Source organism: Neodiprion pinetum, chromosome 5, assembly GCF_021155775.2.
Source record: "Neodiprion pinetum isolate iyNeoPine1 chromosome 5, iyNeoPine1.2, whole genome shotgun sequence".
NCBI classification, from domain to species: domain Eukaryota; kingdom Metazoa; phylum Arthropoda; class Insecta; order Hymenoptera; family Diprionidae; genus Neodiprion; species Neodiprion pinetum.
In genome coordinates, this window is record NC_060236.1 from 31,467,514 (window position 1) to 31,495,330 (window position 27,817).

A 27,817-nucleotide genomic window follows, 5' to 3' on the forward strand; every position below is an offset into this window, starting at 1 on the left:
AAAGTCTGTAAATTTTTATGCAGACAAAAAAAAAAAATAGTATTTTGTTTTCATACATAATACTGAAACGCGCTCTATTAATTGCCCCATTAAACATCACAACCAGAAGGTCGTAATTTCCAGACGATCTTTTCGACTGCAACGACCAAGTTTTTCTATATACGTGTACTACGACCTCCAACTTCTAGTAATAACCATATATCATTTCGGAACACCCTGTATATTAGGCTGGAACGACAATTAATTTCCTTGTTCTATCTTTATTTCGCACAGTTTACAAGGAAGATTGATCCTGGGTCTAGAACATTTTCATCTTTGGTTTCTTTTTTTTTTTTCTTCTCAAACTTGACAATATCTTGAAGTTTCACAACTTCCGATGAAAATTCATGTTTTCTGTTTATATTTTTTGTTTTTTATTTCTAGTTATTCTTTATATATATATATATAGATATATATATATTTTTTTCACTTTGTACAGCTTTTTGTGCGCTTGATTTTTATCTTTCAACATTCTACTCAGAAGACAATGAAAAAAAGTTAATCAATAAAATTCGACAAATGATGTTCCTAGGTTAAACAAAAAAAAAAAAAACCACGAAGAAGTTCTTTCAGTATTCATGAGCATTCTGTACTATCGTTATCAATTTCGCGCGATTGTTATTTATAAGTTATGAAACAGTTAGACAGTTACCATTATCGGATTTCGGTAATTACTCTCTTCATCAGGATTTATATGTAATTTCTGTTTTTCTTTTCGTACACCGATAAGTAAAATTTTTCACAGTACAACCGCATTTTGAAAATTATTATGATCATTATTATTGAATGAAAGAAAATAAAAAACAGAGTTTTTTGTCCCCTAATAGATTTTCGTTCCAGCCTACCGTATGCAAGTATCACCATGTATATATGTACACAGTTGCGATTTTATTACAAATACAAAAACAGTCAACTTAATAATAAATAATAGAGGCGTATATTACGAAACAAATTCATATATATATATATATATGTGTGTGTGTGTGTGTGTGTGTGTGTGTGTTGACTATTACATTATATCCGTTTTTTTTTTAGAACTTACATGCGCATATATATTTATATATATGTATATATATAAATGTGTGTATATACATATATACATATATATACACATATGTGTATGTACCTATAATTTTTTATATAATCATTATTATTATCGTTATTATTATTGTTTTTTTTGTTATACTTATCATTATTAGTTTATATTATCCATTATCATTTATATCACAACTATAATATGTATACTAATTCATGAATCAATTGCTTTATACATGGTAAGTATTAACTTCATTTTACACTAAATAATAATAACAGATCTTGGAGGATAGGAAAAGGATGGGGGATGCTGATGTGGATATAAAGGAAAGATTGGAACGAAGGAAGGAAGTAGTATGACGATGACGGGTGGTAACATACGAATGCTAAATCACGTAAGTTAGTTTTAGTTAATAATCTATCATCTTTGGAGTGTCCGTTCGCGTTGTCAAAGCTCTCTCATAGCTGATACCACTTTTTGTCTTTATATTTAAGCATTATACCGTGCGCCGATTGAGAGAATGTCTCAGCCTCGGACATCATACGCGCCGTTCTGTCCTCAAGTTGCGACAGCTTATCACCTCGCTCGACGACCATGTGATGCGCGTGACTGACATCCCCCATTGCACTGTTCGCCTTCTCTCTAAGACCATTGTTGTTGGTGGTTGGTCCCGGGATATGCTTAGCCACTGTGCGAGAAGCTCGGCCACTCGATTCGCCGACTAAAAATTTAGCAGCATTGATTACCTTTTTGGTTCCTGAATTTTTTTTTCAATCACTTTGCCGTTTCGGTTTACACCAAGAATTCAAGTATACGTTTTAAGAAATACATGGGAAAATTTCAAGCCAACAATATGTTTATTCTCGACTCAAGCATAATGTTAACTTTTTTTGTATGAATAGCGGGACAAAAGCGGTATATTATTACCGCTGTAACTTTTTTCCCTCATCTGCGGGGAAAAAGCACTTTTCTCGCTTCGCTCGGAAAGTAAACCCACCCGCGGGAATAATCTTAGACTTTATTCCCTTGTTACATAATGTACTATTATTAGACAGCAAGTAATTTGAACAATGATGCCTTCGGTGAACAGTGTAAGACGTAATTGACAGATATCTACTTTTTATTTACTTACAAAGTTCTTCTCTGTCCAGGCTTCTCGAACCACCGCCAAACAAACCTCGTAAAAAGCTCTCTTTTGGAGGTTCTGGCATCTCTTGACATATGAATATCTCCCCCATCATCTCCGTTAAGTCAGCCCTATAAATTGCCAAATTTTCCAAACGCCCGTTACATGCTTTTCTGATTATTTTCTCAAAATAAATGATGTAGATATGAAATTTCTACGCAACGAAATTTTACGCGAGTGTTTTTCAAAAAAGGAGAAACTCACCAAAACTCGTTACAGACTGTAAACTTTTGTATCTCTGTGGGCGACGTGAGGTACAAACCGTGGCCTTTGTTACTAAAGCAAAACGTTCTGGCGATTCTGTAAAATATAATATTAAAAAAAAAAGAGCAGGAATTTTTTTTAATTTTTCAATAAGCTTTGCCTTTCTCCCTGCCAATATTCATAAAATGACGTAATTAACGAATGTGAATTTGTCACAGATCTAGTTTTATATATACACTGTTCGATAAATTTAGTATCGCACACACACAGACACACAATTTTATACCGAGACGGATAAATTTTATTTCAACATTTAAGACAAAAATTAAAAAAAAATAAAAAAAAAATAGTATAGTTCTGCAGATATTTGCTTGATTTTATCTCTTCGGTAATTATTGCAGTGATTAATAAACAGGTATAGAGAGAAAGAGAGAGAGAGAGAGAGAGAGAGAGAGAAAGAGAGAGAGAGAAAGTGAAATAAGAAGAAAATTTACATAAAGTTTGCGATGAGAAATATCATCATACGTGGCAACCTTCCTTTTTATACAATATAAATTTTGTATTGCATTGATTGTATGTACCAGATGATATCTGTGTGCTAAAATTAGTGAAGAAAATTAACATTGAAGAGATATAAATTGTCTAGATTTTTTTTGAACCATATTAATTCCGATCCAAGCTACTTGGTATAAGTGTATTGGTGCTGTGTATGTTGAGTATTTCGAGTCTGCGGATACCGGTTATAATCACTAATTGTACAATGTTAGTAAATATTTTAGACAAGGTATTATTGTCGTGTTACGGTATAAAACTTACAGATCGGTATCCTCATTGACAAATAGCTGTTGTCCCCATATCGACAACATGGGATCTTCAATGCCACGTTTTGTAGTCTGAAAACTGTTATATCAACTGTGAGACTAGACCGAACTAAAATTATAAAAGAATAATAACCAGCGATGTGTAAGTACATACCAACTATGAGAGCTATGACAATACAAAATAACTACACGTATAAACAGGAAAAGGTTCTACCGATACTGGATTATTTTAGTCGACGTTTTTCGCCGGCAATAAAAATGAAAAATAATTCCGTTTCCAATCGTGATGAGAAAAAATAAGGAAGGAAACGAAAAAAAAAAAAAAATAACAATACAATCGTGCTTTATGATTTACAAATTTTACCAGTTGTTTTTTTTAAATGTTTCCTTTGTTTATTTTCGATTTCTTTTTCGCTTTACCCTTGTAGATATACCTCTTCTTACCTGAGATCTACCAACGGCAGAAAGTCAACGTCTATTAGTAACCTTAGACTCGGCAGGCTATAAGTTGCAATGTGTCCGCTAGAAACGTAGCACACTAAACATACGCTATCTGAAAGACAGAAGAAAATGTTAAGATGGCAAAAATTCTAGCTTTTCTCGATCGATTATCAGAGCCAAGGGACGGCGGTAATAATACAAGGAGAATAGTAACGAATGGACTGTTAATTTACCTTTTAAGGAAGTTATTTCAGCCTTTATTACAAAATCTGTGTCAGCGAGCTGCTGTTTGTACATGCAGGTCTGTGACGGAAGAGCAACGACTCTGGCTTGTTTTTCTGATGTTAATACGACAAATTGTCTATCTCCAAATCCCTCACCCGATACTTGAACATTCAAAGTTGGAGATATACCGGAACTCGTGGATTTTGTTGGCGTTTCTGCGGAATATTTCCAAAACAAGCATTACCGTTTAACCCTGAACATTTTTCAACATTAAATATTTATTACGACAATTAGACGATTCAAATGTGTTAAGTAACGGATAAAAATTCAAGGAGGCGAAAAACTAACTGTTACGATCCTTGCTGTCCAGGTGTTCTTCTCTCCACGATTCGTAAGAGTACGGAATCAGGGCGCCGTTGCAGTCGAGAAATGATATGGTAAGCATGGAGCCCTTCAGTTTGAACATCGAACCACCTGTGCAAGGAACGACACATGTTATGTTTACAAAAACAGATAAATGTAAGCTCTACAAAAGTACTGCAATTTCTAAAACACCGTCCAACTTACTGTAGGTGGCAACATGTATCGGCTGCGCGTGTCTCTGTTCGCCGCAGCTCGGGGCGCTGAACACAACCGTAAGTACGGAGCCCTGGGAAGTGCCGATCCACAACGTTGGAAAGGCGTTGGCTTCTGTGAATAGCGATAATCAGCGAGTGATTATTGGCTGACAGAGACGGATATAAGGTTAAGCAAACATATATGACACTTTACCATTCTTCTTTGTGTAGGAATCTGCAAATACGAGGCAATTTATAGTTTCCGTTATATTTTCCAACGACGACATGCTCGAACTTCGTGATCGAGTGAAGGAACTGTCCAATTTATCTGATCGGCCAGCATTTCCGAAAACAGAATTTCACTTTATTTCAATGTTATCGGTGTGCCAAGCCAGGGTGTAATATTCATGCAATTTTAACACGTGTGAAACTTATTCTTTTAAATCTCCTTGATAGCAGATTGGTTAAGCGTACATACGCATTGTTCAATACTCCGTTCCACATATCTGACAATATCTCTGTCAATGTATTATTGAATTCTCTCGTCGCGTATGTTAATGGTAACAATTCGAACACAAATCGCAAGATAAATTCAGCCGCTTCGGTTCCCTAATGTTTTCTTCAATAATGTTTTCCACCAACTTTTGCAGTAAAAATTTTCAACCGTTGCGTTGGCTTCGTTAATTGTACTGGGAAATTCTCCCGCTTACAAGATAAAAAATCGATCCTACGATTAATAGGGTGATCGTGGATTATCTGAATCGACAAAGTTTCGCCATTGCCATGGTCTCGTGCCGATAACCGTTCATCGATTGTCACCAGAGATCATTGATATTTTCAATCGCGTTTCAGTTGATGTTCTGGCACACAATAAAATCTTGACAAAAAAAACAAAAAAACAACACAAAACAAAAAAATAGAACATCCTCATGAATATCAAGCCCATATCGAGGAGAGCAGTGGAGTCAATTTCGGTGCATACACAGACGTAATTGCGATGTTTAAAAGAGAAGGAACTTCTTTCCGCCAGTGATAATTGTTTGACTATTTGAAAACATATTCGATACGTCGTTATTTTTGACTCCACTAGGCCCAAAGTTAACAAATAAAAGTTAAGCTCGGACGATCCTCTCGTTACTATGTATAATAGATTATAAGTTACTCACCCTTATCTTATTAAGTTCGGAAGCTATTGTTAAAATGTTACTTATTTTTCATTTTTTTTTCAATGGTTACTAAAACAATGTATAAATATATAATATATCTTTGTACAAAATACTTTGTGCCACGCAAAATCACTCTCTAACGTTCAAATGCTGGTACAGAAGAAAGGAAAATTTGACTACTGATAGAATATATAGTATACAATATATATCGAGGTCGCGCCAACATCGACGAGCAATTACGGTGAATGCACTGCTGCTACTACATGTGATTTGTAGAAGATGGTGGTAGTGGTTTTGATTCGGTCTTTTACTTATTATTCTTTCTTTCCGTTACTTTTTCGTTTTTACGACGTGTCAAGCAAAGTACGTGTGCGATTTGTGAATAAAGATCAGTGCCTACAAGAGGATATTTAGTCATGTACACATCTAAAAGATCAGTTCAATACAAATAGACAGGCACTAAAGAGATATAGTTTATATATATATATATATATGTTAGAGGTATATACCGGGTGTATAAATTCCGAAATACGCATTTCCTTAACAAAAACTGATCGGAAGTGTTCTCACCATAAAAAATAGAATTCTGGTGTGAAAAAAACCTGTAGTTTTGAAATCAAAACTTGGCTTTTTCAGCCAGTTTCATTTTTCCAATTTTTTTTTTGTCAGGAAAAAAAAAATAAATTACATTCCTCGCTTTCCTCTTTCTTTAGATTCAGTTTTTGAGGCAATAACGTGCCCTAGGATTTGCACATGCAAATTCGTATACACTCCGTATACGCAGACACGGTACAAGGTACATATACAAACGAGGGAATTTTTTTTTTTTTTTTCTTTTCTTTTCTTCTTTTTCTTGTCTTTTTGCAAAACGACACACATGTCACAATTTAGAAAAAATAAATACTTCTTCCATCTTGTAATACCTTTCTTTCCCTCCGTTATAACACTCTCTAATATTCTAGTCGATCGGGATTGACATTTTACGATCAAGGGTCTAGTGATACACATGGATGGTCGTGTTGCGCAGAGGACATTTCTATGTGAAACATTGAATAGTCGAGGTTCAAGAAATTATACGTACATAAAGTAAAGATAAGCAAAAATTAAAACTCAAAAAAAGCCCTTCGGCTTTGGGAATATATCGGTTATCGTTGATATCAATGTAGGACGTTAAAAATTTTTCATGGAAGGGGGAGCGTCTATTATTGCAGTGTTCGTGCACAGATACCATGTGAAGGAAGAGGGAAGTACAATTCTTGCTACTACGGTGTATGAAAGTGTACTTTTGACACATCGAAGGTAATAGCATGGGGAAAACACCAAAGTCATGGAGGCATCGCCTCTGAGCTGCGTCATCGTTGATTTACTGTGATATGGTCTTCTCGAATATCATAAATTCACTTTGGGCTATGACAATTGGGACTTTCGAATGCCAACGAGAATGAAAATGAAAATGAAATTTGATCGATGATTCCTGGACGCAATAAATAAAGGCAAGGCAGACAAGATTTTGATTACAAATTAGGCAGAATCAATATAATCGAAAAGTATTGGTACGAGGATTGTACGTGATAAGCTGTAGCTTCGGGTATGAGGAGAATTAATGCTCCAATAAGTAAAATTCTTTACATCCAAATGTGTCGGGCCAAAAAAGTCATATTTACAAACTGCAATGCTTGCAAGGATAGTTTTCAACATTTATCTCCAGGATTTTGCAATTTGTTGACTTTGAATCTCCGATACAAGAAATCGGTCTCAGTGATGTAGCTTGATTGAAATATAAATAAACGGAATAGACATTGGAGTTACAAATGCTAATAAACAGAAATTACTGGGTCAAATAAATTATGAGTATCAACAACAGTAGCAACATTTAAGTCTAAATTTGTATTGCAGAGTCGGTTGAATGTGAAATGTTTGTTTTGGTTCGATAAGCACAACATTTAGTGAAGTTGCAGATTCTAACAGTGTGACAATGAAGCTAAAAAAAAAAGTTTAATAATATTACCGAAGTAATTTGCAGGCTTCAAGGCACAATTTAAAATTTAATAAAAGCCATACTTGTGCAGAGCCTCGCAATACAGGGTGACGGTAGGAATCATGCATTAGCAATGCTCGCGGAATACATCGAAATACGAGGACATAGAAACGCTAAACAGTTCTGACGTTTCCTTCTGAGCTTCGAGTGATAATGACAACATCAACGAAACGGCAAACTATACCGTAGAAAGGAGTGTTTAGGATTGAAGCCAATAGATGATAACTTGATATAAAAAGTAAAAAACACGGAACCAAAGACTGAAACAAAAATAAAGATCTTTGGTATATTGAAATATGCATAAATCGTCTTTTTTTTTTTATACGCCTTTTCCAATATAAATCATGAAACATAAACTGTCTTTAATGTTGTTTGACCGCCGTTGATTGCAGGAGACACGGACATACAACATCGTCACCATTTTCATCATCATATTAATGAGCCAAACTGTGCAGCGATAGCAGCTACGAGTGGTTTATCGTACAAATCGTACCCGGTATGTAAAGGACGGAGGCTTAACCACTTTCTATGTACAAAGGATTTTGTTTTAAGGTTTGACGGATTTGCATGGAATTTGAACAGGTGTCACTGGAATGTTTTTAGGATACCAAGAAATTAAATGAAATTAATCCATCATTTAATTGAGTTTCGTCTAAATTCAATGAATTTTGCAACAACGTTTTTGAGGTGGATTTGAAGTGACTTTCTTAATAATTTGAACGAACTTGAAAGGATTTATTCAAATAAAATGGGTTTATCAAATTGGGTTTATCAAATTGCGTTTCGTCTCATTCAACGAATTTCGCAAGGGTGACTTTTCAGGGGCTTTCAAGTAAGATTCCAGAAGACATCAAAGAAAATAAGAGTTTTTTTTCGTGTAACAAAACGGGTTCATCAAATAAAACGAGGTAAAGTTTTATACTGGGATTACACGGAGATCTATGGACGTCATAAAGCGGACTCAAAGAGTGGTTAAGCCCCTCGGTACATACTAACAAAGTGTTAAAGAGAGAGAGAGAGAATAGAAATAGGGAGAAAAATAGTAGAGAGATAAAGATATAGAGAGATAGACACTTTCGTACAATCGAGGCAATTAGGTGAATTTTTCTTCTACGAAAAAATTTTTGTCATGGGTGATTGTACTACCAAAACTGCAATAATGTCGGGCAGTGATGAGATTTTGCTGTGAGGTCGAAGAAGCCGAGGAGGAGTTGGTCGGTTGGTAGCCGCGTATCTCGACGCTGCGTTGTACGTACAGAGGGAAGTTTGATACAAGGGTACCGCCAACGATCGAGGCCCCGGGGCCTTGGTCATGGCCGTGGCCATCCAGGTCGGAATGGATCGATGCGGTACTCAGACACTTCTGTAGCTTGCGTGTACCTTGGGAGCGAGACCGGCATACCGGATCCGGAGCCGGAGGTCTGCGAGACGGCAACCCGCTGCCACCGGCTGCGCCACCCCCCGTTCCCTGCATGGCTTTCCCAGATGCAGATGAGGATACGCCCACCCCGTTTATCTACAAACCATAGACACAACTGCACGTAGGGGAACCAGATAATGTTACAATGTTTTTTTGTTGTTGTTTTTTGTTTTTTTTTTGTTTTGTTTTGTTTTGTTTTGTTCTTTGTCTTTTCTTTACTTTTGCAGGGGAGTGTTGACTGACGCTGATTCCAGTTATATCTTTCCAAATATGTGTCGGGGGTCCGTTTTCATGGTGTCCAGCAGCTTTCAACTGATATTTGACCTTGCCCGTATGCTCAACCCTTGTTTGACACCATGGGTTACAAACAACCTCACGCCTGTTCTTCGTTAATTTAAAGTATCTAAATCTAAAAAATCGGGTCTATGGCGCCATCTGGATCTTTTGTTACATAACCTGTGTAGTTTCAAAAAGTAAGCTTTTAAGAACTCCCAACAGAAAAATTTAAAGTCAAAATATTTAATAGTTCATTCTTTACAGTTATTTTTGTCGCTAGGGTATAAACGACCCCAGTGTGTCAAGTATGTCATTCTAGAGAATTGTGTCAAACAAAGGTTAACGACTTTACTCCTAGGTAATCCTAATGACTTTTTAATCTGCAAATTATTCAATCACGCGACAAATTCAGACGTTCGATGTTCAACCGAGTAATTAAATTGTTATGCGCAACTGTTTGGTTGAGCTGCTCTTTCGCGATGCAGTTGTTCGAATCATAGATATGTTCGAATGAATATCAAGAATTCCGTTCTTTTAATGCTTATCCTTTATTCCGCTTATTTAAACAGTTTTTCTCAAGTTCAATTGTCTCTCGTAATAAGCGTTATAATATGAAATAGCGGAATTAATTAGGATTTTTATTCCCACCATTGGATGTAAATACTTTTTAAATAAACCTCGACTGCCTTTGTGTTGAACTTCGAACTACACAAAACTTAATAGTAAATATTGTGAATTTTTGGAAACTGTTGTTTGCCAGTTTAAAAAAAAAAAAAACGGACTTTTTCTGACGTCTGGACACCATGGTGTTAATCTCTCTAGACTAGTCCAGTTCTGATTTATCCCAGACAAATTAGCAACGATAACATTCCATTATCAATTAATTTCCTTTTGTTTTTCTCTGAGAAGCTCGTGCAGCGATTGCTACTCCATGTTTCCAACCGTTCACCACATCTACATTACAATTAGGATTTCAATAGTATCTGACTTGTGTTGAATTCCATTGTATCAAGTTGTATCCTCAACGGACAACTTCCGCAGCTGATGGCGATTGGATGAGCCTTCAAGCCAACTACTGCGTCTAGTTTAGCGGCTACACAGTTTGCGGTTTTTCTTTTACTCGCAGCTAGGTCAGCACACTCAGTGCGTGCCGCTGCAAATGTGTATTCTCTAAATGCTCTCTAATGAGGGTAACATGGCTGTGAACTGCTGCTTTTTGATCAATCCCACAACTGTTTTCATTCTATCCCTCCTTCTTACCGAAAGTAAATCAGAGCTTCTAGCCACTGTATCGTCTCCAAGTCATTTGGTTTAATTATAAAGTCATGCAGGCTGAGGCTTTTTGACCCTCATTAGAGGCACCCCAAGGTTCTAAGCAAAGATTCCTGGTTTCAGTGCCCCTTGATACCTGGGAATCCCTGCTTGCAGCGACTCGCTATCAGGTGCTATTTGTACTAATACGAACACACAAGGTAAGAAGAGTAGGAAGTCAACTGAGTATTGCAGGGTAATTGTGAGTATCTGTTGAGATCACGTCCGGACGACAGATTCTTCTAATCAATAAAATACAAATGAAATGATTTCCTTCCGATAATAGGATGACAAGATAGACGTGTTTGTGTTACCGTTTTTTTTTTTTTTTTTTTTTCATGTTTATCGTATGACAGCGATTGATAAACGGGTTGATTTCTGTGAATATCGATTGTATTTTCATTATTTGGAGTTTAACGCGTACCGATACAACGAGCGTTTAATACTGTATCATCAAATTACAGTCGCAGATACCAAACGGTTGTAATTCGGTGGCCAACTGATTATAAGTTTGACAACGTGTCTTACGTATTGCCTGCTCTTCTCACTAATTCGTGCTATTTATTATTCTGGCTAGCAAGCATACCTAGGTATATATATAACGGACAGCTGACTACTGACTAGTGGCGTTTGTAGATTTAAATTCGCGTCACGGCGACCTCGTTTGACTCGTGATTAAAAATATACTATATCTATAATGCAGCAGCGTAAATAGGATTGTGCTCTATGGAACAAATGTGCTAGCGCTTCGCATAATAATTATGAAAAAACATTCAGTTCAAAAAAGGACGCCGCTCTAGCGCGTCTCATTCAAATTTAAGGAACAATCCAACGAAAGACGGGGAAAAAACTAGAATAACAATTGAAAACAAGACCTGGGGTCACAAAATTTGCCCTCCGTTTCCAAGAAATGACATTCTATACGAAAACAATGTGAAGAAATTGTTCGACGTACCCAATGCCTGTACAATTTGATTTGAAAAATGATGCGTTTGATGAGAATATGACAAATTTATGTTGAACAAAAAAAAATTTTTTCTAAATAAAATATGCATGAAAAATTACAAATCTGCTGATCGGTAAACACGGAAAAATCTTTACCTGGTACTCCTGAATGCATAGGCACGCTTGTTTGTTTGTTTGTTCTATTATCATTATCATTGTTCTTCAATTATTTACAAATTGCCATTAATTTTACCTTGTACCGCGCTTCAGTGTGGGACAAATAATAACTGGCAAGTAACGCTACGATGTACTACAGTATAATACTAATAACGTATACCGCGAGTTTTTCTAAAAGCGGAACGCTCCGTGCGTCTGATTCAGGCAACCGGATTTACAGCAAATATTCAGATTGAGCACCGTATCTCGGCTATTCTAAACGTTGTCAAAACAATTGAAAGAACAATTGACAACGTTTCGGATGGCGGTGGCAGGATACGGTGCTCAACCTGTACATGAGCTGTAACTCCGGTTGCCCAAATCAGGCGCACGGATCGTTCCGCTTTTAGTAAAACTCACGATATATTATATGTATATACACATATATGTATATGAATCTGTATGAAAAATCGCTAAGAGTGCAATCCAATAAAATGTATAGTTATGTAATGACGTATGTAAACGAACGTAAAACGATAAAGAATAAATTAAATATATGTACATACATATGTATACATGTATCCATAAGTTTAAAACGTACTTGTTAAGAGCGTTTTCGCTATTCGAACGTACGTGCGACAGTACTGCTTGAGTAAATTACAAGCTGTGTGTATTTAAAGACTTACTGAATCTTCTCATCAAATTCCCAGCGAACGAGGGTCCCCCGTCTTCCCTAGATTTCATATCTGAATGAGCCCCGTCATTCCTCTGATATTTTGAATGCGGTACCGACAAAAGTCTGTTCTCTCTTCTGTGGGGCCACGATTTCCTCGACAAGTCACGTTTAGGCCGTATCGGTTTACCCTCGTTATCAAAGAGGGGAAGATCGTCGGGTCTCTCGAGGGCTTCTTGTACTGTCGCTACGGCCAAGTTACCCTCTCGCCCAGCAGAATTTCCATCCGCCGGTGAAGTTGCACAAGCGGCACTTTCACCCTCGTTACCTGCACCTTCCGTAGGTTCTCCACTCTCGGGTATTTCTTCGAAGACCTCGTGACGTGGAGGGCAAGACGCAAATACGGATACCGTCTCGACCTCAGTCGGTGGCGATCCCGTGCCTGCCTCACTTCCGGCTTGGCAAACTCCCACGGATGGGCGTTTTTGGTAATTCGTATGAGGTTGGGGCATTTGAGAACTCGCAGAGGACTGCGAGGCCCCTGTAAAAGTAGTTTTAAGCTTGAGGTCAACTTTGCTCAGCTGTCTTTTAAGGTTGAAACCTTTCCAAGCGTTCTTTTTCCTTCCCGACACGCCTTGCGCGTCCCCAGACGCCGCTCCCTGATCGCTTCCCGATTGATCTTCGGCGTCGTTGTCGCTGACGGAATCCACCCCCGTTCCACGACTCGACGACGACGAGGAGCAGGACTTCCCGACTGCGGAGCTATTTGACGAGACATCTGCGGATGCTACGACGGACTCCGAGCCAACAACTGGGTCGCTTTGAACGTAGTGAATCTAATATGGATCGTGCATAAAATCAGTTGAAAATGACAAAAGGTGAAGTGAAATGAATGATGGATGAACTGGATGTGAAAGATAACCGGCATTCGTTTTCTTTCTTTTGTTTTCAATGATAAATCAAGATTTAAACCGATATGCAAACGCGGTCTGTCAATGAGTGACTGTTTAGGAGAATAAATCGATGAACAGGCGTCGATGAGATGAGCTGCTGTGAAATGAGAGAGCAGGAGAAGAAGAAAGTACTACGTTTTTTGAAATAGAATGAATGATGAATCAAGAATCGTCGCACTTATGTGGTCGTCACTTGTCATTTCCCGTGGATTGAAGGAATATTTCTTTTACGTTTTTTTTCCTCAGATAGAGAAAATAAAACGAATATGGAATGATTCAACGTCGTTTGCGTTATCAAGTTAGATCTTTAGATCAAGTCTTTCTTTCTTTCTTTTGCTTCTTTTCTCAACAAACTTGCATTAGACGGAAGAATCAACAGTTCAATCTATTTCCCTAGTTCGGATATATTTTATAAAAACTGTAAAGGCGTTCCATACTCGTCTCATTTTCTCTAGAATGAAAAAAGAGTATTAAGCGGTTTGATATTCCTCACAGCATTCAAAAATATCGAAAAATAGAATTAAAAAAAAAAATCTTCGAACAAAAGGATACAAAAACATAATCAAGTGGAAAATATAAAACAATACATGAAAATACAGGCATAGTACAAAAAGAGGAATAAAAATAAACACCCTAGAAGGATAATCGTGGAGTGATGCGTATATCATTGCATAGGTAGGGGCAAAGTTGTGCAAATCTGAAATACATGTTTTCGTTTCAGAATCTTCTACATTCTATTCACAGGGCGAGCTAATTTTTTCGACACACAGCCAAACTGTTAGATTGGTTTTCATTTCAATTCGTTTCATATGTATTGCATCCGATTTTTGTAGCTGTAATACGAAATTGATGCAGAGAAATTTAAATTGTTCTCCATTTCCTTGATTAGAGCCCTGCAGATAAGTAAGTAGTGGATCATTTACAAATGTCGACGTAACATGATGATAAACGTGGATAAAACTGAGTAAGGATTGAAAAAGAAGTAAGTAAGAAAAGAGTGTAGATATCAGTGTGCAGAATTACAGACTGTAAGCAGCGGATGTTAAATATGATAAGCACCGTGTTACCCATGATGTTGCCTAAGAACCATGATGTTACGTACTTCCAGTGCGATGATTTACGACGGTGAATGCATGGTCAGTTTTTCTTTCTCGTCTTCTTTAAGTCACTTGGCGAAGAAAAAAGACGAAATTCTCATTGCCGAAGAAAAATATTACGTTGAAAATTAAGCAACACAAAAACATTACTTGACAAATTCAAAAACGATCACCAGATGTCGGCTACAGTGACGTACATAGATCGTTAGTAATAAACTTTTTAGTCAGTGCTGTTTCCATTTGTTCATCCGCTGTGTTTCCATGTGGTAGATCAAGTTGAATCATTAACGTCCAAATTGGCCAATGTAAATTTGGACAAGCTTCCTCATACTTGTTCTCATTTTCCTTAATTACTCTGGAATTCCTCTTCCTGGCAGCGTCGCTCCTCGATTGTTCTTCGATTTCGTCACATTTTCTTATTTTCTTGCATTTATTTGAAATTGAATAAATCCTCGTGCTGATTAAACTAAAATCCGTGCTGAATAAGTAGTTTCTTCACTAACTCGTCACATAATCGTATCTCGTTGGCGGCAAATAACGGTGGGTAAAATTTTCAATTCAATGTGAAAATGTACTATGTTGGATGCGAAAAATATACGGCAATGACCGAACAAATATTTTTAACAAATCCTATTTACCCTGCTGCAATTATTAGAAGGACCAACTTTTTCTTTTATGCAATTTTTCAATTTTTCCTATCGTTACGTGCGTAAAAAAAACACGTCTCATTGAACAAATAGAAACTTCTCGCCATTGTTGAGGGAAGTTAATTACTTACACGGGTGGTTGAAAAATAATCGTCAAGAATCCTACACAAATTGTAAATTTTGCGACTCAAATTCAATTTCAACTTAAAATATGTATGCGTGTAGAAATAATGTCAGGCTCTATATTATTTCGTATTTTACTTCACTGTCTAAGGAACGCTTCTACTTTTTATTTGTTTTTGTTTTGTTTTCTCTCGATTTTATTTACGATTAGTCTGTGTTAGACACAAAGCAGGACTTGTACCAATAAAGCGTATAATTAAAATAAGAGTAAAGTAATGTGAAAAGAATGACCAGTAGGAAAAAAATCAACGGGTTAAGATATTCTAAAATTTTACCAACCAGATTTCAGAAATTCAATAACGTTATCGCCAGAACCTTAAAAATTCCACTGAAATTTTGTACAACTCTATAGAATATCGCAAGCCCTTACCCAACGAGTCTCAAGAGCAATTAATTATTTGTAAAAAGTTAACGATACAAAGCACGTCGCAACTTTGCTTTTGAAAATTTTTATTATTCCAATTTTAAGCAAGGAGAATTAGTATGAGCGTCTCAAAAGAATTATGGTGCAAGTGACTGATGAATTGGAAAGTTTACTTCCGAAGATTCCTTGCATGTAAGAACTTCCGACTTGAGGTAAATTAGGCTCCAAGGGTTTCAAAAGTAAACCAACGAGGCTACAAATTCGTATAAATATTTCTTATGAAAATTGAAAAAACAAAAAATTGTTGCAATTGCAAGCAAAATAGTAATGCCTGTAACATCGGTAAATAAAAATTACTACGATTAATGATCTTCAACAGATGATAACGACGATCGATAATCGAGGTCTGATAATTTTCGGTAACGATAAATAAAAAATAATTACGAGATGACAGCGGTGATGGGCGATATGACGAATGGCAATGGCAAAAACAACACCGGAGAGCATCTGCACGATGTTCTGCAGATGTACACGGCAGTTTGATCGTTATTTCAGCGTGTTAACAAAATGAGCAGATTATACCAACTGCGATATGCGATGCAAAAATAATAACGATGACTGATGCAGATGCGGATGTAGAAAATATTGTAATAATCCGACGATTTAAAGATAAAGATCGTAATTATTTCAGAGTCACGGATGATTTTCATATGTGTTTGTAATAATAGTATAAAATCGACTATCCGATCTAAACGGAAAATGACAAGCTTGGCCAATAATTTACGACAATTTTCTTTCCCATTACGAAGCTAAATCAATGTTTCAAAAGAGTAATATAAAAAAGCCGATTCCAATGAATACACAGACACGGTATTGCAAACGGAAAAAATACTGAGTTTGCGTTGATTGGGTAGACGACAAGAAAATTGACAGTTTTCCTAGTACTCGGATATTTTGAGAAACGTGAGTTGAAAGAAGAGAAAAAAAATGTTTTCATTTACTGTGGATATCTTAACACCGTGTTTGTTTATATGTTAGAATCGACTCGATAGCGCCTTTAGAATAATAGATCAATGGGAAGTCGGATCATCAGAAATAAGGCGGCTAGTTTCGTACCAGGAAATAATATTTGGAGGAGAATTCATTTCATATCTTATGAGAGTAATTTAAACAGTAATGAGTTGGCGAATCATTATATGGTTTGCCTACTCGGTTTAATAATATTCTTAGTTTTAATTTGACGCTGGCAAAAAATGTATTATGAAAAGATATTTTACCTGGTCGACACTGGGACTTCGGGCTTTGTCCTCGTTGTCACGCCGCTCGTCATATCGCTTGGGACTCCTCAACGAACGCTGCGAGGGATCCATGCTTGCGTACAAATCCTGCGTCGTGACAATCAAAAGCAGAGCTCTTTGTATTATGTCCACGATAACTAAGCCAGTTTCTGTACCATAGGCCATTCTGTGAAACAGAAATCAATAATTGACAAGACAATCATTAAACGATGATGAAAATATCAATCGAATAGTTTAGAGCACTCTTAGCCTTACTTACAAGCCGTATGAAGAGTTGAGGCTCAAAGCGTTGATATTTCCAGGCTGTTCTCCGTTAATCCATGGAGAAAGACAGACCATGATCGGTTGAAAGCCCGGAGCTCTTCTCTGTGGACCGGTCTTTACTTTTAGTGGAAAACTGTATTCAAACGATGGATTTTGAGGTTCTTCCCCGCCTTCGGTAGCCAGGCTGCCTCTTGGCGGATATTCGTAATCCGGAGAACATTCAGTTTCCGCAGGCGCGTCGTGAGCGCTGGGAATCTCCAAAGTCTGTAAAAGAAAAAGACTCGATAAATAATGTACAAACATTGCTGAGGCTTAAAAGAAGGGCTAAGGATTGCGTATGTCTATTAATTCTTACAACAATTTCGGATTGATCTTCGGTTTTCTTGTACTGAAACAAGATAACGTATCGACTCGATCCGACGATGGCTAATTTCCGGCTTTCCGGACAAAGAAATATCAGCTGTACGGCAAGAGGATCTTCATCAGAATCGGAGCTCCGAGCTTTCGCTTTTTCAAAGACCTTTCCCGTCTTTAATTTGTAGAGAACTTGGAGCGTGCCAGCGGAAGCATCCCAAAATTTTATGCTACCGTCTGCATGCCTGTGAAAAAAAAAATAACGATAACCATCCAAAGGACAAATAATTTCGTTGAAAAATAATTCAGTGATAATTGAAATCACGACATAATTACCCGGTCAAAACGATCTCGTTATAACTGCTCGAAGTCGGGCTCCATTCTCCTCCCGATATCGGCCAATCGCTCTCGCTGAACCCGGTACGCTTTTGAGTTTTAGAGCCGACGGAATAAAACGCTGGAATGAGGTCTGAAGGGCAGTCGGCAAAGTAGGCGCAGCAGGTTACTGGAGATTCATGGATATCCATTGGATAAGGATTCTCAAAGCAAGGGAATCCCGCCGAATGGAGATCTATAACGACTAGATCATTGTGGAGGAGAACGACAACTGCGTATGGATCCTGAAAATCTGTTTGGGAAATAACACTTTCTGTTATTACATATTTCATTAAGTTATAGTGAGAATAATAAATGAATAATGTAAAATTTCGTGCCAAAGTACCGAAGAAGAATAAAGAAAAAATGAAGATAAAAATTAAATTAAAGATAAGATAAAATTTGAAATTTGAAAAACTTCGATAAGAGTAAAAATTTTTTTGAATACTTCGTGCAATTCTCATTTGTTAATAATTCTGTTAATACTAGATATTGATACGTTTATACAATGCAATAAGGGACATAAATCCGCAGGCTTTATTCATTTCATATTTTAATGGTAGTTTAATTGTATAATGTTGCAAATACTACCGACACCAGGCGTACGTTTATGTGGGTGCATGGACGATAAAGAAAATGGCAACATCGATTGTCGAAACGGTGAAAAATTGTATCATATTGAAGTTAGTAACGTTATCGTAACGATTCGTGCTGATGAAAAACCGTTATTTCGCCATTTTGAAATTTTCTGAAATTCGTTAGACCGTAATAAAACAAAACACACTCATATTTGGAAATCTTAGTTCCTTCAAAATCATTGTAAAATTATATAAATAGTGATTTTTCACCCAATGTTTCGTTACGATGACGTTACTAACTTCAATCTCGTAAAATAGTTGTGAGAGGAGAGAAAACAAATGATAAAATATAACTCTGACAATAACTATGTGAAAATGAAACGAATAAATAACAGTGCTGGAAGCAGCTATTGGGTGATATTGCAAAAAGCGGCACGGTGCTCAAACAGTTCATGCCCATACTCGCAAACTAATTCCTAAGGAAAGAGGAAAGACTTGGCTTTGCATTAAAATATTCTTTCAGTCAAATCGATAAAAATTCAACTGCAAACTGGTTTGTTTTTTCAATCAAATATTACAACTACCCAACTTCAATATAATAATATATCATAATGAGTGTACTGTCGTTTCAGAAAATCGCGTTAGCTACATATTATTTAGATCGCAATATTATTCTCGCTCGACACAAAAACCAAATAGTAAAATAGAACTTAAGAAAAAACAAAGCAAAAAAAAAAAAAAACCAAAAACAAAACGGAATAATTTTAAAAGTAACGACTAAGAATTTTTGCCGATCGGCAAGCAATAATCAGACTCGGATAACTAATGCCGAATATTTTTCCGAAGCTAGAGCTTATGAGAGTATCAACTGAAGATTGTTATAAACTTGTTCTTTGGATAAGATACAAAACTAACATGACGAGGAAAGAAAACTGTCCGAAGCATGAAGCGTGACGATAATATTGAGGAGAAAAAAACAAGAAAAAAAAAAAAACGAAAAATGACTGTGAATTTAGATATAAATGAATTTGGATAAACGGCATTAATACTGATGCAATATCGAAATTTGTATGAGAATAATAATTGATAACAATAATAATAATTTAATTAATAACAACTGTAACTTGTCAATATGTAATTAAGCGAGAATTTCTTCATTACTTATTTAGTGACTATACTGTTGGTTGTATGTTCGTACCGCTGGTCCAAGGACTTTCGCACAATGTTACGAAATCCACGACATTATGTTCCATTTCTAATACCGTCGTGGTCTTGCCTTGAATGACAGTAATACTCGGCGTTCGACCTGTTGTGTCGTACGCTAGTCCTCCGGAGAATATAACGTAAGCTTCCCTATAAAATAGGTCAAGATAAAAATATGTTATTCCTTATTTGTCGAGGGTATCTCTGATACATTCGATCTCTTTTTCTCTGCTTTTTCATGTACCATAATTTCTTTTTTCTTTTTACAACATTCAATTTTATCAATTTCTTTCCTGACAATTTGAATGTTAGTAACAATCATCGATTACGATTCTTGCCAAGATTGTTGCAGATAATAAATACAACGAATATTCATAATAAGTGAGATTTTTGCATAACGCGGGTGGTTATTTTAATTTTTTTATCTTTTTTCTCAGGGGAAAAGGGGGCTAAGATCTTCTGACGTATATGATATCATAATTTTCAGTGCTCGGAGTGCAACGTGCCATCATGTTAAGCGGGTGCTTGCTGCAGTGCTGTGTGTATTTATATATAGTTATAAGTATATATTTTGCGGTGCAATTATTGCATGGTGATCGGAAAAACTCCGATTTCTCCATTACGAACTATACCGCCTGTGTACCTTCACTCGTTCAATTGTGTACAGGCACAGCTAATTTTTATATTTTTTCGCCCCTTTCACTCACTCACTCTCGCTTTCCTTCTTTCTATTCAATGAATTATTTGGCATGAGACGGAACAATTCGTACTCAATGAAACACGTGAGATTTCGCAGTTATGTTTTTTAGATTTTTACTTCTACGAAATCATGAAGAATATTCCCATTATTTGGAACCGTTCAAGTTTTTCCGAAGGTCATAATTCTTTGACAATATAACATCGAACGTGAAAATGAAGCTGGTCTTAAGTACGCTACTCAAAATAAGCTTCACACTACGTAGTATCTTGACCGAATATCGCAATGTCACCGACGGTTCGCGTCAAGTTACCTTTAAACACTAAAACGAAAACGTCACTTACGATTTTCAGGGTAAACATCCCGAATAGCAAAACGGAAAGTGCCGCGGAGAATTTCCAATTGAGAATTTAAGATACAGGAAAAATCCTCACACCACAGTTTACCAGTGACCCTTCAAAAATCATTGAGAATAATTTACCAAACTCTAAAGGTATTAGTATAAAAAGCCATTTTATATGCATAAATACGTTTTAGTTATTCTCTGGTTAGCGGATGATCAATGACAAGCTCAGCTCGTTTGCAATTCATCTACTACGCTTTACTATCGTACCTTTTATAACGTCGTTTTGCTATTTGGGGAGCTTAACATTGATGCAGAACTGAATTTATCTTTCTTTTTAGCGCATTTGTCTTACCCAGATCTTGATATCTTCCATTCCACTTTCTGTATCGGCTTACAAGCTTCAGGAACCCCATCTTTGGTAGTTTTAGCTACAAATATATTGTAAAAGAGTAAGAAAATAAGCATCGAACGATTATCGTCAAGGATTGTTAGCAACTGTAAATGACAATCAGCTGCAATTATACCTACCATGGGGATGCGTTACGTTTATCGGTTTCAACTGGCGCAATGCCCAAGTTGAGAGTGAGCCATCAGTGTGGCTGCACATAAATTGCTTGCCATCATGATGCCACGATATTGATTTTAAAGGCTCTGTTGTTTGGCATCGATAATCTGGACTCTTGAGCCGCAAATCCCACAGCACTATTTGCCCAGACTCGTACCCTATGAGCATCTAATAAGGAAAATGAATAAATCATCAGTTTGTAAAAACAGAACGGAGGAAGAAATTTTATGGATAGAAGTAGAAAGACTCGCAAGCTTTACCTTACTGAGATCCAGAGGATTGTCACTGAGATGAATTACAGCACCTGGATGGGTCTTCCTTGATCTAAAAATATGTAAGAACATAGTGAAGTTCGACTTTCTTTGGTACCTTTATTCCTGATTTTCGAATTTTCTAGGATTGCCACAGTTGGTTCAATTCTATTCAATTATTCTAAGTAAAAATTGTCGGATTCCTCCTGTTTGTTTTTGTGTTTTTTCTAGTTAATTTCTACGTACTCAGAAAAAATTATACAAGGAAAAACATATGTACGTTCGCATCTATGCTCAGGGGCGTATTTTCATGTAACATGATTAACGTTAGCATATAGGGATGAAATATTTTAGCAGATAGAAACACGTCTTTGGAAATAAGCATGTTTCAGGCTACTAAAGGTTAAGTGAAAACGTACTTATTCAATAATAATATTCATTGCTTTTCCCATGAAGAAGGAGAAGTAGAAGAAGAAGAAGCAAGGCTTGTTTCAAGAGTCACACAATTTGATAGCAGGTTGGTTACTCCTGTAACTCGTTTCCAGTTTGTAGGGACGATATCCAGTATTTGATAAAACCGGAGAAAATCGAGCAAGAGAAATAACGATAAACATATAACGTTCATCAGAAGGGTAAGATTTTAGATCCTATTACCTATATTATCTTGTTTGTGATACCTACGGAATATCTTTCATATTTTTTTTTTTTTATTGGTACTTTCGTTTAATCGATTTTTACAATAATTCATGATCCTCATATCAATCAAAAAAGTTGATTAAATTATTTTGCAGAGTTTTTCCCAAATTTATGACATGTATAAATATTTTTCGAAGACAGTAGTATACTTACACTTCTATAGCTTTATTCCAATTGATAACATAACCAGACAAAACAAATGTCTCGATGTGAAGCACATGGATATTTCCTCGCTCTGTACCAACGTACAGCCATTTACTCTGCAGTGGTAGGTGTATAAACGTTATTCTGGAAAGAAGGAATGAATAATATTATCAGTATTAAACAATTTAATAAAAATAATCTTGCTAAATTATTATCATCAGACTACAGAAATGGCAAATATTGTTATTGAATAAGTACCACACAGTGCTGATGTACATGAAAGTTAATGAAATAGTCGTAAAATTATATGAATGAACATTGATTGAACATCGACAAGAGTTTATCTATCTGTTTAATTTGTCTCCCAAGATATTCACAGAATGCAAAAGACGAAAAGCAAACAAAAAAAGTATGGATATTTATAACAATGATAATTACGGTAAAAATACAAAGGAACATACCTTTCCCGCTGGAATTTAAGACTTTGGACAACCTGTGGTATTTTTTGGCGAAAGTTCCACAGATGTAAGGTATCGTCTGCAGTGGCCGATACAAGAGCACCTTCATTGATGAGAAATTGCATTTGAAGAACAGCGGATTCCCCATCGTGTTTAACGTGTACATCAACGCCAGGTCTTCCCAAACTGACGTTAATAATTTTTTGCGTTTTTCGACGTAGTATTTGTTAAGATAATAATAATATTAAGTATATGGTAAATACAAAAGAAGATTCAATTAACTTTCCAAAAATACTGGAATAAGATATAAGATTACAGAATTTGGACTCGTTTCATGGATATTCAATAACATAGACAGATGAAGAGGATAAATTAGCCTGCATATATGCAATTCGGGGTACATTTTACTCTGTCTGTTCTCTGCAACTGAGACTACATTTTACCAATCGTCATTTGTCTCGGGATACAGTGATTGAAACTGAGATGTCGGCCAATCGTGAAAAATGAGGCAACAGATCATACTGAAGTTAGTAACGTTCCCGTAAAAATTCATGCTGAAGAAAAACCGTTATTTCGCTATTTAGGAATTGTCTGAAATTCAGTAAACCCTAATAAAACAAAACACACTCATATTTCGAAATCTTAGTTCCTTCAAAATCATTGTAAAATTAAGAAAATAGTGATTTTTTCGCCAATGTTTCGTTACAATAACGTTACTAACTTCAACCTCGTAACAAAACTCGATAAGTAAAATGTATACTCGGTTGCCAAAAACAGGCGGAGTTTGATAAGCTGTACCCTAAATTGCATAAATGCAGGCGGATTTCCCATATTGTACATTAAATCACCAATGTTGTTACATTTCCCAAAAAGAACCCGACTTACAATACACAGACAGTTAATAAAGGGATACATTCGCAGAGAGCCTGTCTTCGTACCAATCGCCAACAGTCGCTGAATAGGATCAAACGCTATGGCGGTTGGCTGGAACGGAAATCCGTGCCGGAAGGTCTGAAATTCAAATAAAATTGATCAATGGCCACCTTGTTAATGTAGACTGTGGCAAATGTGATAAAACAAAATGAAAATAAAAAAAAAAAAAACCTACTCTTCCGTTAACAAACCCTTTTTATCCCCGTTTCTTCCATACGTCGTAATTACGTATATTTTTTCAGTAGTATGTTCGTTCCGGTGGCAAACATTCACGGCATGTCATGCACTATGAAAAAGCGCACAGAGAATTTTTTCTTTTCTCATCCGAACGATTTTTGACGTTATTCGTGCTTCAAGCTAATAACACCGCGTGTATAATAAATGCGTACATATATATGTGTGCTACACTTTTAACTGGTTCGCGGATGAATTTTTCAGAGACGATAACGGAAGCGCTTACATAGTAAATGGGGGCGTATGTATGATACATAAATATCGTATGACCTCGACGCAAGAGAGCTTGCAGGTAAATGTGCCTAGATATCTGGATCGAAATAAGAGAACAATCTAACGGTAGGAACGCGGGCGTAGAGCAATTAAAAAAAAAGATAATGAAAAAAAACATGGGGAAAATCATCTCTCAAGCCGCGCTGAAAATTCCCCCGGGAAAAGCCTATCCCGACATTGTTTACATGCTCCCAGGGCAAAACACGATACGTGTATATATGTATGTACATATATACTATACGTACAATACGTAGCTACCATATTTCTACCTTTTTCGCCCGATATGTTTGAAACAATGAAAAAGCCCCGGGGCGTACGTAAAATATACCTACATACTAGCCCTGAATATTATACCTTTAGGGAAACACTGAGATTGTGGAACGATTTTTTTGTGCGAATTATTGTTACAAAATATCAAAGCAATATGATACAACAATGTGTGTGTATTTTTTGTATTTAGAGAAATTAATTGTCACGATAATCGAGTGTATAAATAGATACACTTGTTTTTTTGCTTGAAAATGTTGCTTGGACGATGTAGGTACTAATTCAAATACAAAGTTTCAAGTATAGGTATTTATACACTGTACGTATATAATGTAACTTTTATTCACTATATATGTATACATAACGTAACTCGAGGCACAAAGTGAGCTCGCGGCGGGCTGGCTATTGTTTCAATAGATAGATGAAGCGATAAACAGAAAAGGACAGGTAGTTAGACAAAGGGAATGCAAAAGGAGACAGCTGACTGCTGCTGCTGGAGCAATATTTCAAACCAACTTTTCTCTGCACAAGAAGCGGGTAAATGAAAGCTGTTTTCCGCGCTTCCCTGTCTTTTGTTACATCCCTCTTGGTAAATACCGAGATATTATCATCTCTACTTCAATATCTATGCATTATATGCAACTCCTGAAATTTTATATACGCGTGTGCGTCTATGTCAATGGGCAATACGCATGTATCTATGTATTTGCTGAAAAACACCCACGGAATTCTTTAACTTGAACGTCATTTGCCCATCACAAAGTGTAAGCACTGTATATGTATAGTTTAGTGTGAAGATCCAGTCAAGCCTTACATGATTAGAATTCGTAACTGCAACTTCTTAATTCGCTTGCGCGATCAAAGATGCGCTGTGCAAAAGATGGCGGATTTATGGCCAATAGGTGTTACATATATAGTATTATATATATATATATATATATATATATGTATGTATATATGTATATATATGTATATATAAACATACATGTCCGCAATGGAAGATGGGGTAATTCCGGGTGAGATGGCCCGCGGTATAGTTCAATACAGTAAAGTACATAAGAAACTATACCGTGGGCCGCATCTCTTACGTATGGCCATCTCACCCGGAATCACCCTCCATACATATGTGCAGACCAAAGTTACTGTACACCTGCTTTAACGGAGATCGCTTCCGAATCCTCCTCCTCCACCTCTTCGTCGGTATTCTGATACAAGAGTGCTAGCACGAGTGTGATTACACAAAGCAGCATGAGCGGATCAATACAACGAAATTTTTCCATGCATTAAAACCGCTCCAAAAACTACATTCTCATCTCTCCAACGCTGTCGCCGACACCACCGCTGAGCGGTACTCTCTTCCTTTGTTTGCCGGGGAACCGGAAAATTCGAACGATCGTTAAAAAAAAAATACGCTTCATACCTATATGTATAGATTTAGGCAGTTGGCTCGTTTTACACACAATCTAAAAGGAATTCTTGGGATACAACTACTGGCATAAATCTTTTCACCTACATAGTTAAATATTTAATTAAAAGATTTTTCCATGATTCGAAATAGGGTTGATATTTGGCGAAAAAAGTTACATAAACTCGACCATTCGCTGTGTTCTTTCATTTATTCGGTAACGGTAAGCGAATTTTGAACTTTCCGAATGTTCATTCTATTTCGAAACAACTGAAGCTCGTGCATTTTATTTTAATTATGCAGGTGTATGAAATAGGAATTGGGATAGCAATTGGCAGAATAAAAAAAAAGGGAAATGATAAATGTTTATTTGACACTGGTCGCGAACGACTGCAATTGAAATTTCGACGTATAGAAAATATAAAGTGTCAGGCAGATCTTGTAGAAATTCATCTTGATGATATGTTGCATGAAACAAAACTCTACGAATACGATCGACGCGGTCGATCTAACGACTGTTTAGTTAGCATGGATGACAATATTGATAGATAACGTGATGGTATAGACCGACATACATGCAAAACAATCTCTTATCTAGATGTAAAGATGAATGTCGATAAATTGTAATTATAGAGATGCGTAAATCAGGTGTAGGGAGACGGCGTCCATCGTCATAGAAGCCTGACACACATACACACAACCCTGCCGTAACACATAGATAGATGAATGAAAAATGTAAGCGGTGTTGAAACATGCGAGTAGATCAATCAGCTTACCTTTTTTACGTTGAAATGATCGGGGCGGAGAGTCTCGATGATTTCTTGTTCTGGTTTCACCTGTTGACTAACCGTTGAACGAAACCCGTCAAGAACACCTTTGAAAGTGAATTTTTTCATCGTGTTTCGATGAGTTCAATTCTTTTAATGTCTATTTTCCTATGGTACAGACGAAAAGAAATGACCCGATGACATTTATAGACGCGTTAAAACGCTGTCTATCGCTCGCGCTCTCTCTCTCTCTCTCTCTCTTTATCTCTCACTCTCTCTCTATATATATATATGTATATGTGTGTGTGTGTCACTTCCCCGATACGTGCAATGCAGTGCAAATTTAACGGGCGAGATGCGTGATGTAGGTAGGATGACACGAGACCAACGTACTGTCACTGCAACGACACTGCACCGCGGTTTTAAACCCCAGGGGATAAAACGGAATCGGTGATAATCGCAGTACGAGAATGGCCGGGAAATCAGTGTTGTGATAACGCGATTTGTGCTACCCTGGATGTCCTTCGGCTCTAACGACAAACACAGTTACAGAATATCGCACATAGTTTTTTAACTAGACGCCTACGCAATCAACGACCCGCGATCGCTTGTTTCCTCGATTTATAAACGCGTTTATCTGACATTTCAATGTTTATTCACTCCGCTGCTATACAACTGCGTGACAAAACTTCCACTCAACGGCAATGCGGTCTTGCTGTCAGATCAATAACTGGCAACAGGCTTGTGGTCCTCGTCACTGCCACCGCGTGGCCACCGAGTCTCTATCCAAATCAGAACTGAGCGTGCACCTAACAAATCGATGTCACAACCGTGACGCCATCTTAACCGCCATCTTGGTTTTACCAGGCAGCTTGCTGCTAGGTTTCTCTCTGCTGCTAGCAGTTCTTTCAATGAATGTTTTTTAAGAGTTATTTGCTTGATGCTTTTCAGCCACAACTTAACAGAGAATA

General features: G+C 36.8%; 1 protein-coding gene across 4 annotated transcripts; it reads right to left on the bottom strand.

Moving 5' to 3' along the window:
* Nucleotides 1–273: 273 nt before the first annotated feature.
* Nucleotides 274–27,652, bottom strand: Tomosyn (syntaxin-binding protein tomosyn). Of its 4 annotated transcripts, none has more exons than XM_046626011.2 (22): nt 26,856–27,652; nt 23,881–23,978; nt 22,971–23,153; nt 22,519–22,653; nt 21,679–21,742; nt 21,382–21,586; nt 21,206–21,281; nt 19,806–19,960; nt 17,991–18,282; nt 17,656–17,899; nt 17,296–17,564; nt 17,016–17,202; nt 12,508–13,330; nt 4,724–4,837; nt 4,520–4,642; nt 4,301–4,426; nt 3,961–4,167; nt 3,731–3,839; nt 3,282–3,365; nt 2,466–2,561; nt 2,208–2,332; nt 274–1,796 (listed from the first exon to the last, which is right to left on the bottom strand). In XM_046626011.2, exons 1-22 carry the CDS (start codon nt 26,973–26,975, stop codon nt 1,534–1,536), a joined length of 4,098 nt encoding a protein of 1,365 aa, XP_046481967.1. In that variant the 5' UTR covers nt 26,976–27,652; the 3' UTR covers nt 274–1,533. The 4 variants fall into 4 exon arrangements, with proteins under 4 accessions (XP_046481967.1, XP_046481970.1, XP_068992350.1 ...); XM_046626014.2 differs by lacking the exon at nt 12,508–13,330 and adding an exon at nt 9,094–9,229 and having other exon boundaries at nt 26,856–27,651; XM_069136249.1 differs by lacking the exon at nt 3,282–3,365.
* Nucleotides 27,653–27,817: the final 165 nt, after the last annotated feature.

Coding starts and splice junctions, on each gene's coding strand:
- Tomosyn (XM_046626011.2), bottom strand. CDS start 26,975: ATGAAAAAATTCACTTTCAAAGGTGTTCTTGACGGGTTTCGTTCAACG. Junction 19,961..21,205: donor TGGAAGATATCAAGATCTGG/GTAAGACAAATG, acceptor CCTATTTTATAG/GGAAGCTTACGTTATATTCT. Junction 17,900..17,990: donor AACGAGATCGTTTTGACCGG/GTAATTATGTCG, acceptor TTTTTTTCACAG/GCATGCAGACGGTAGCATAA.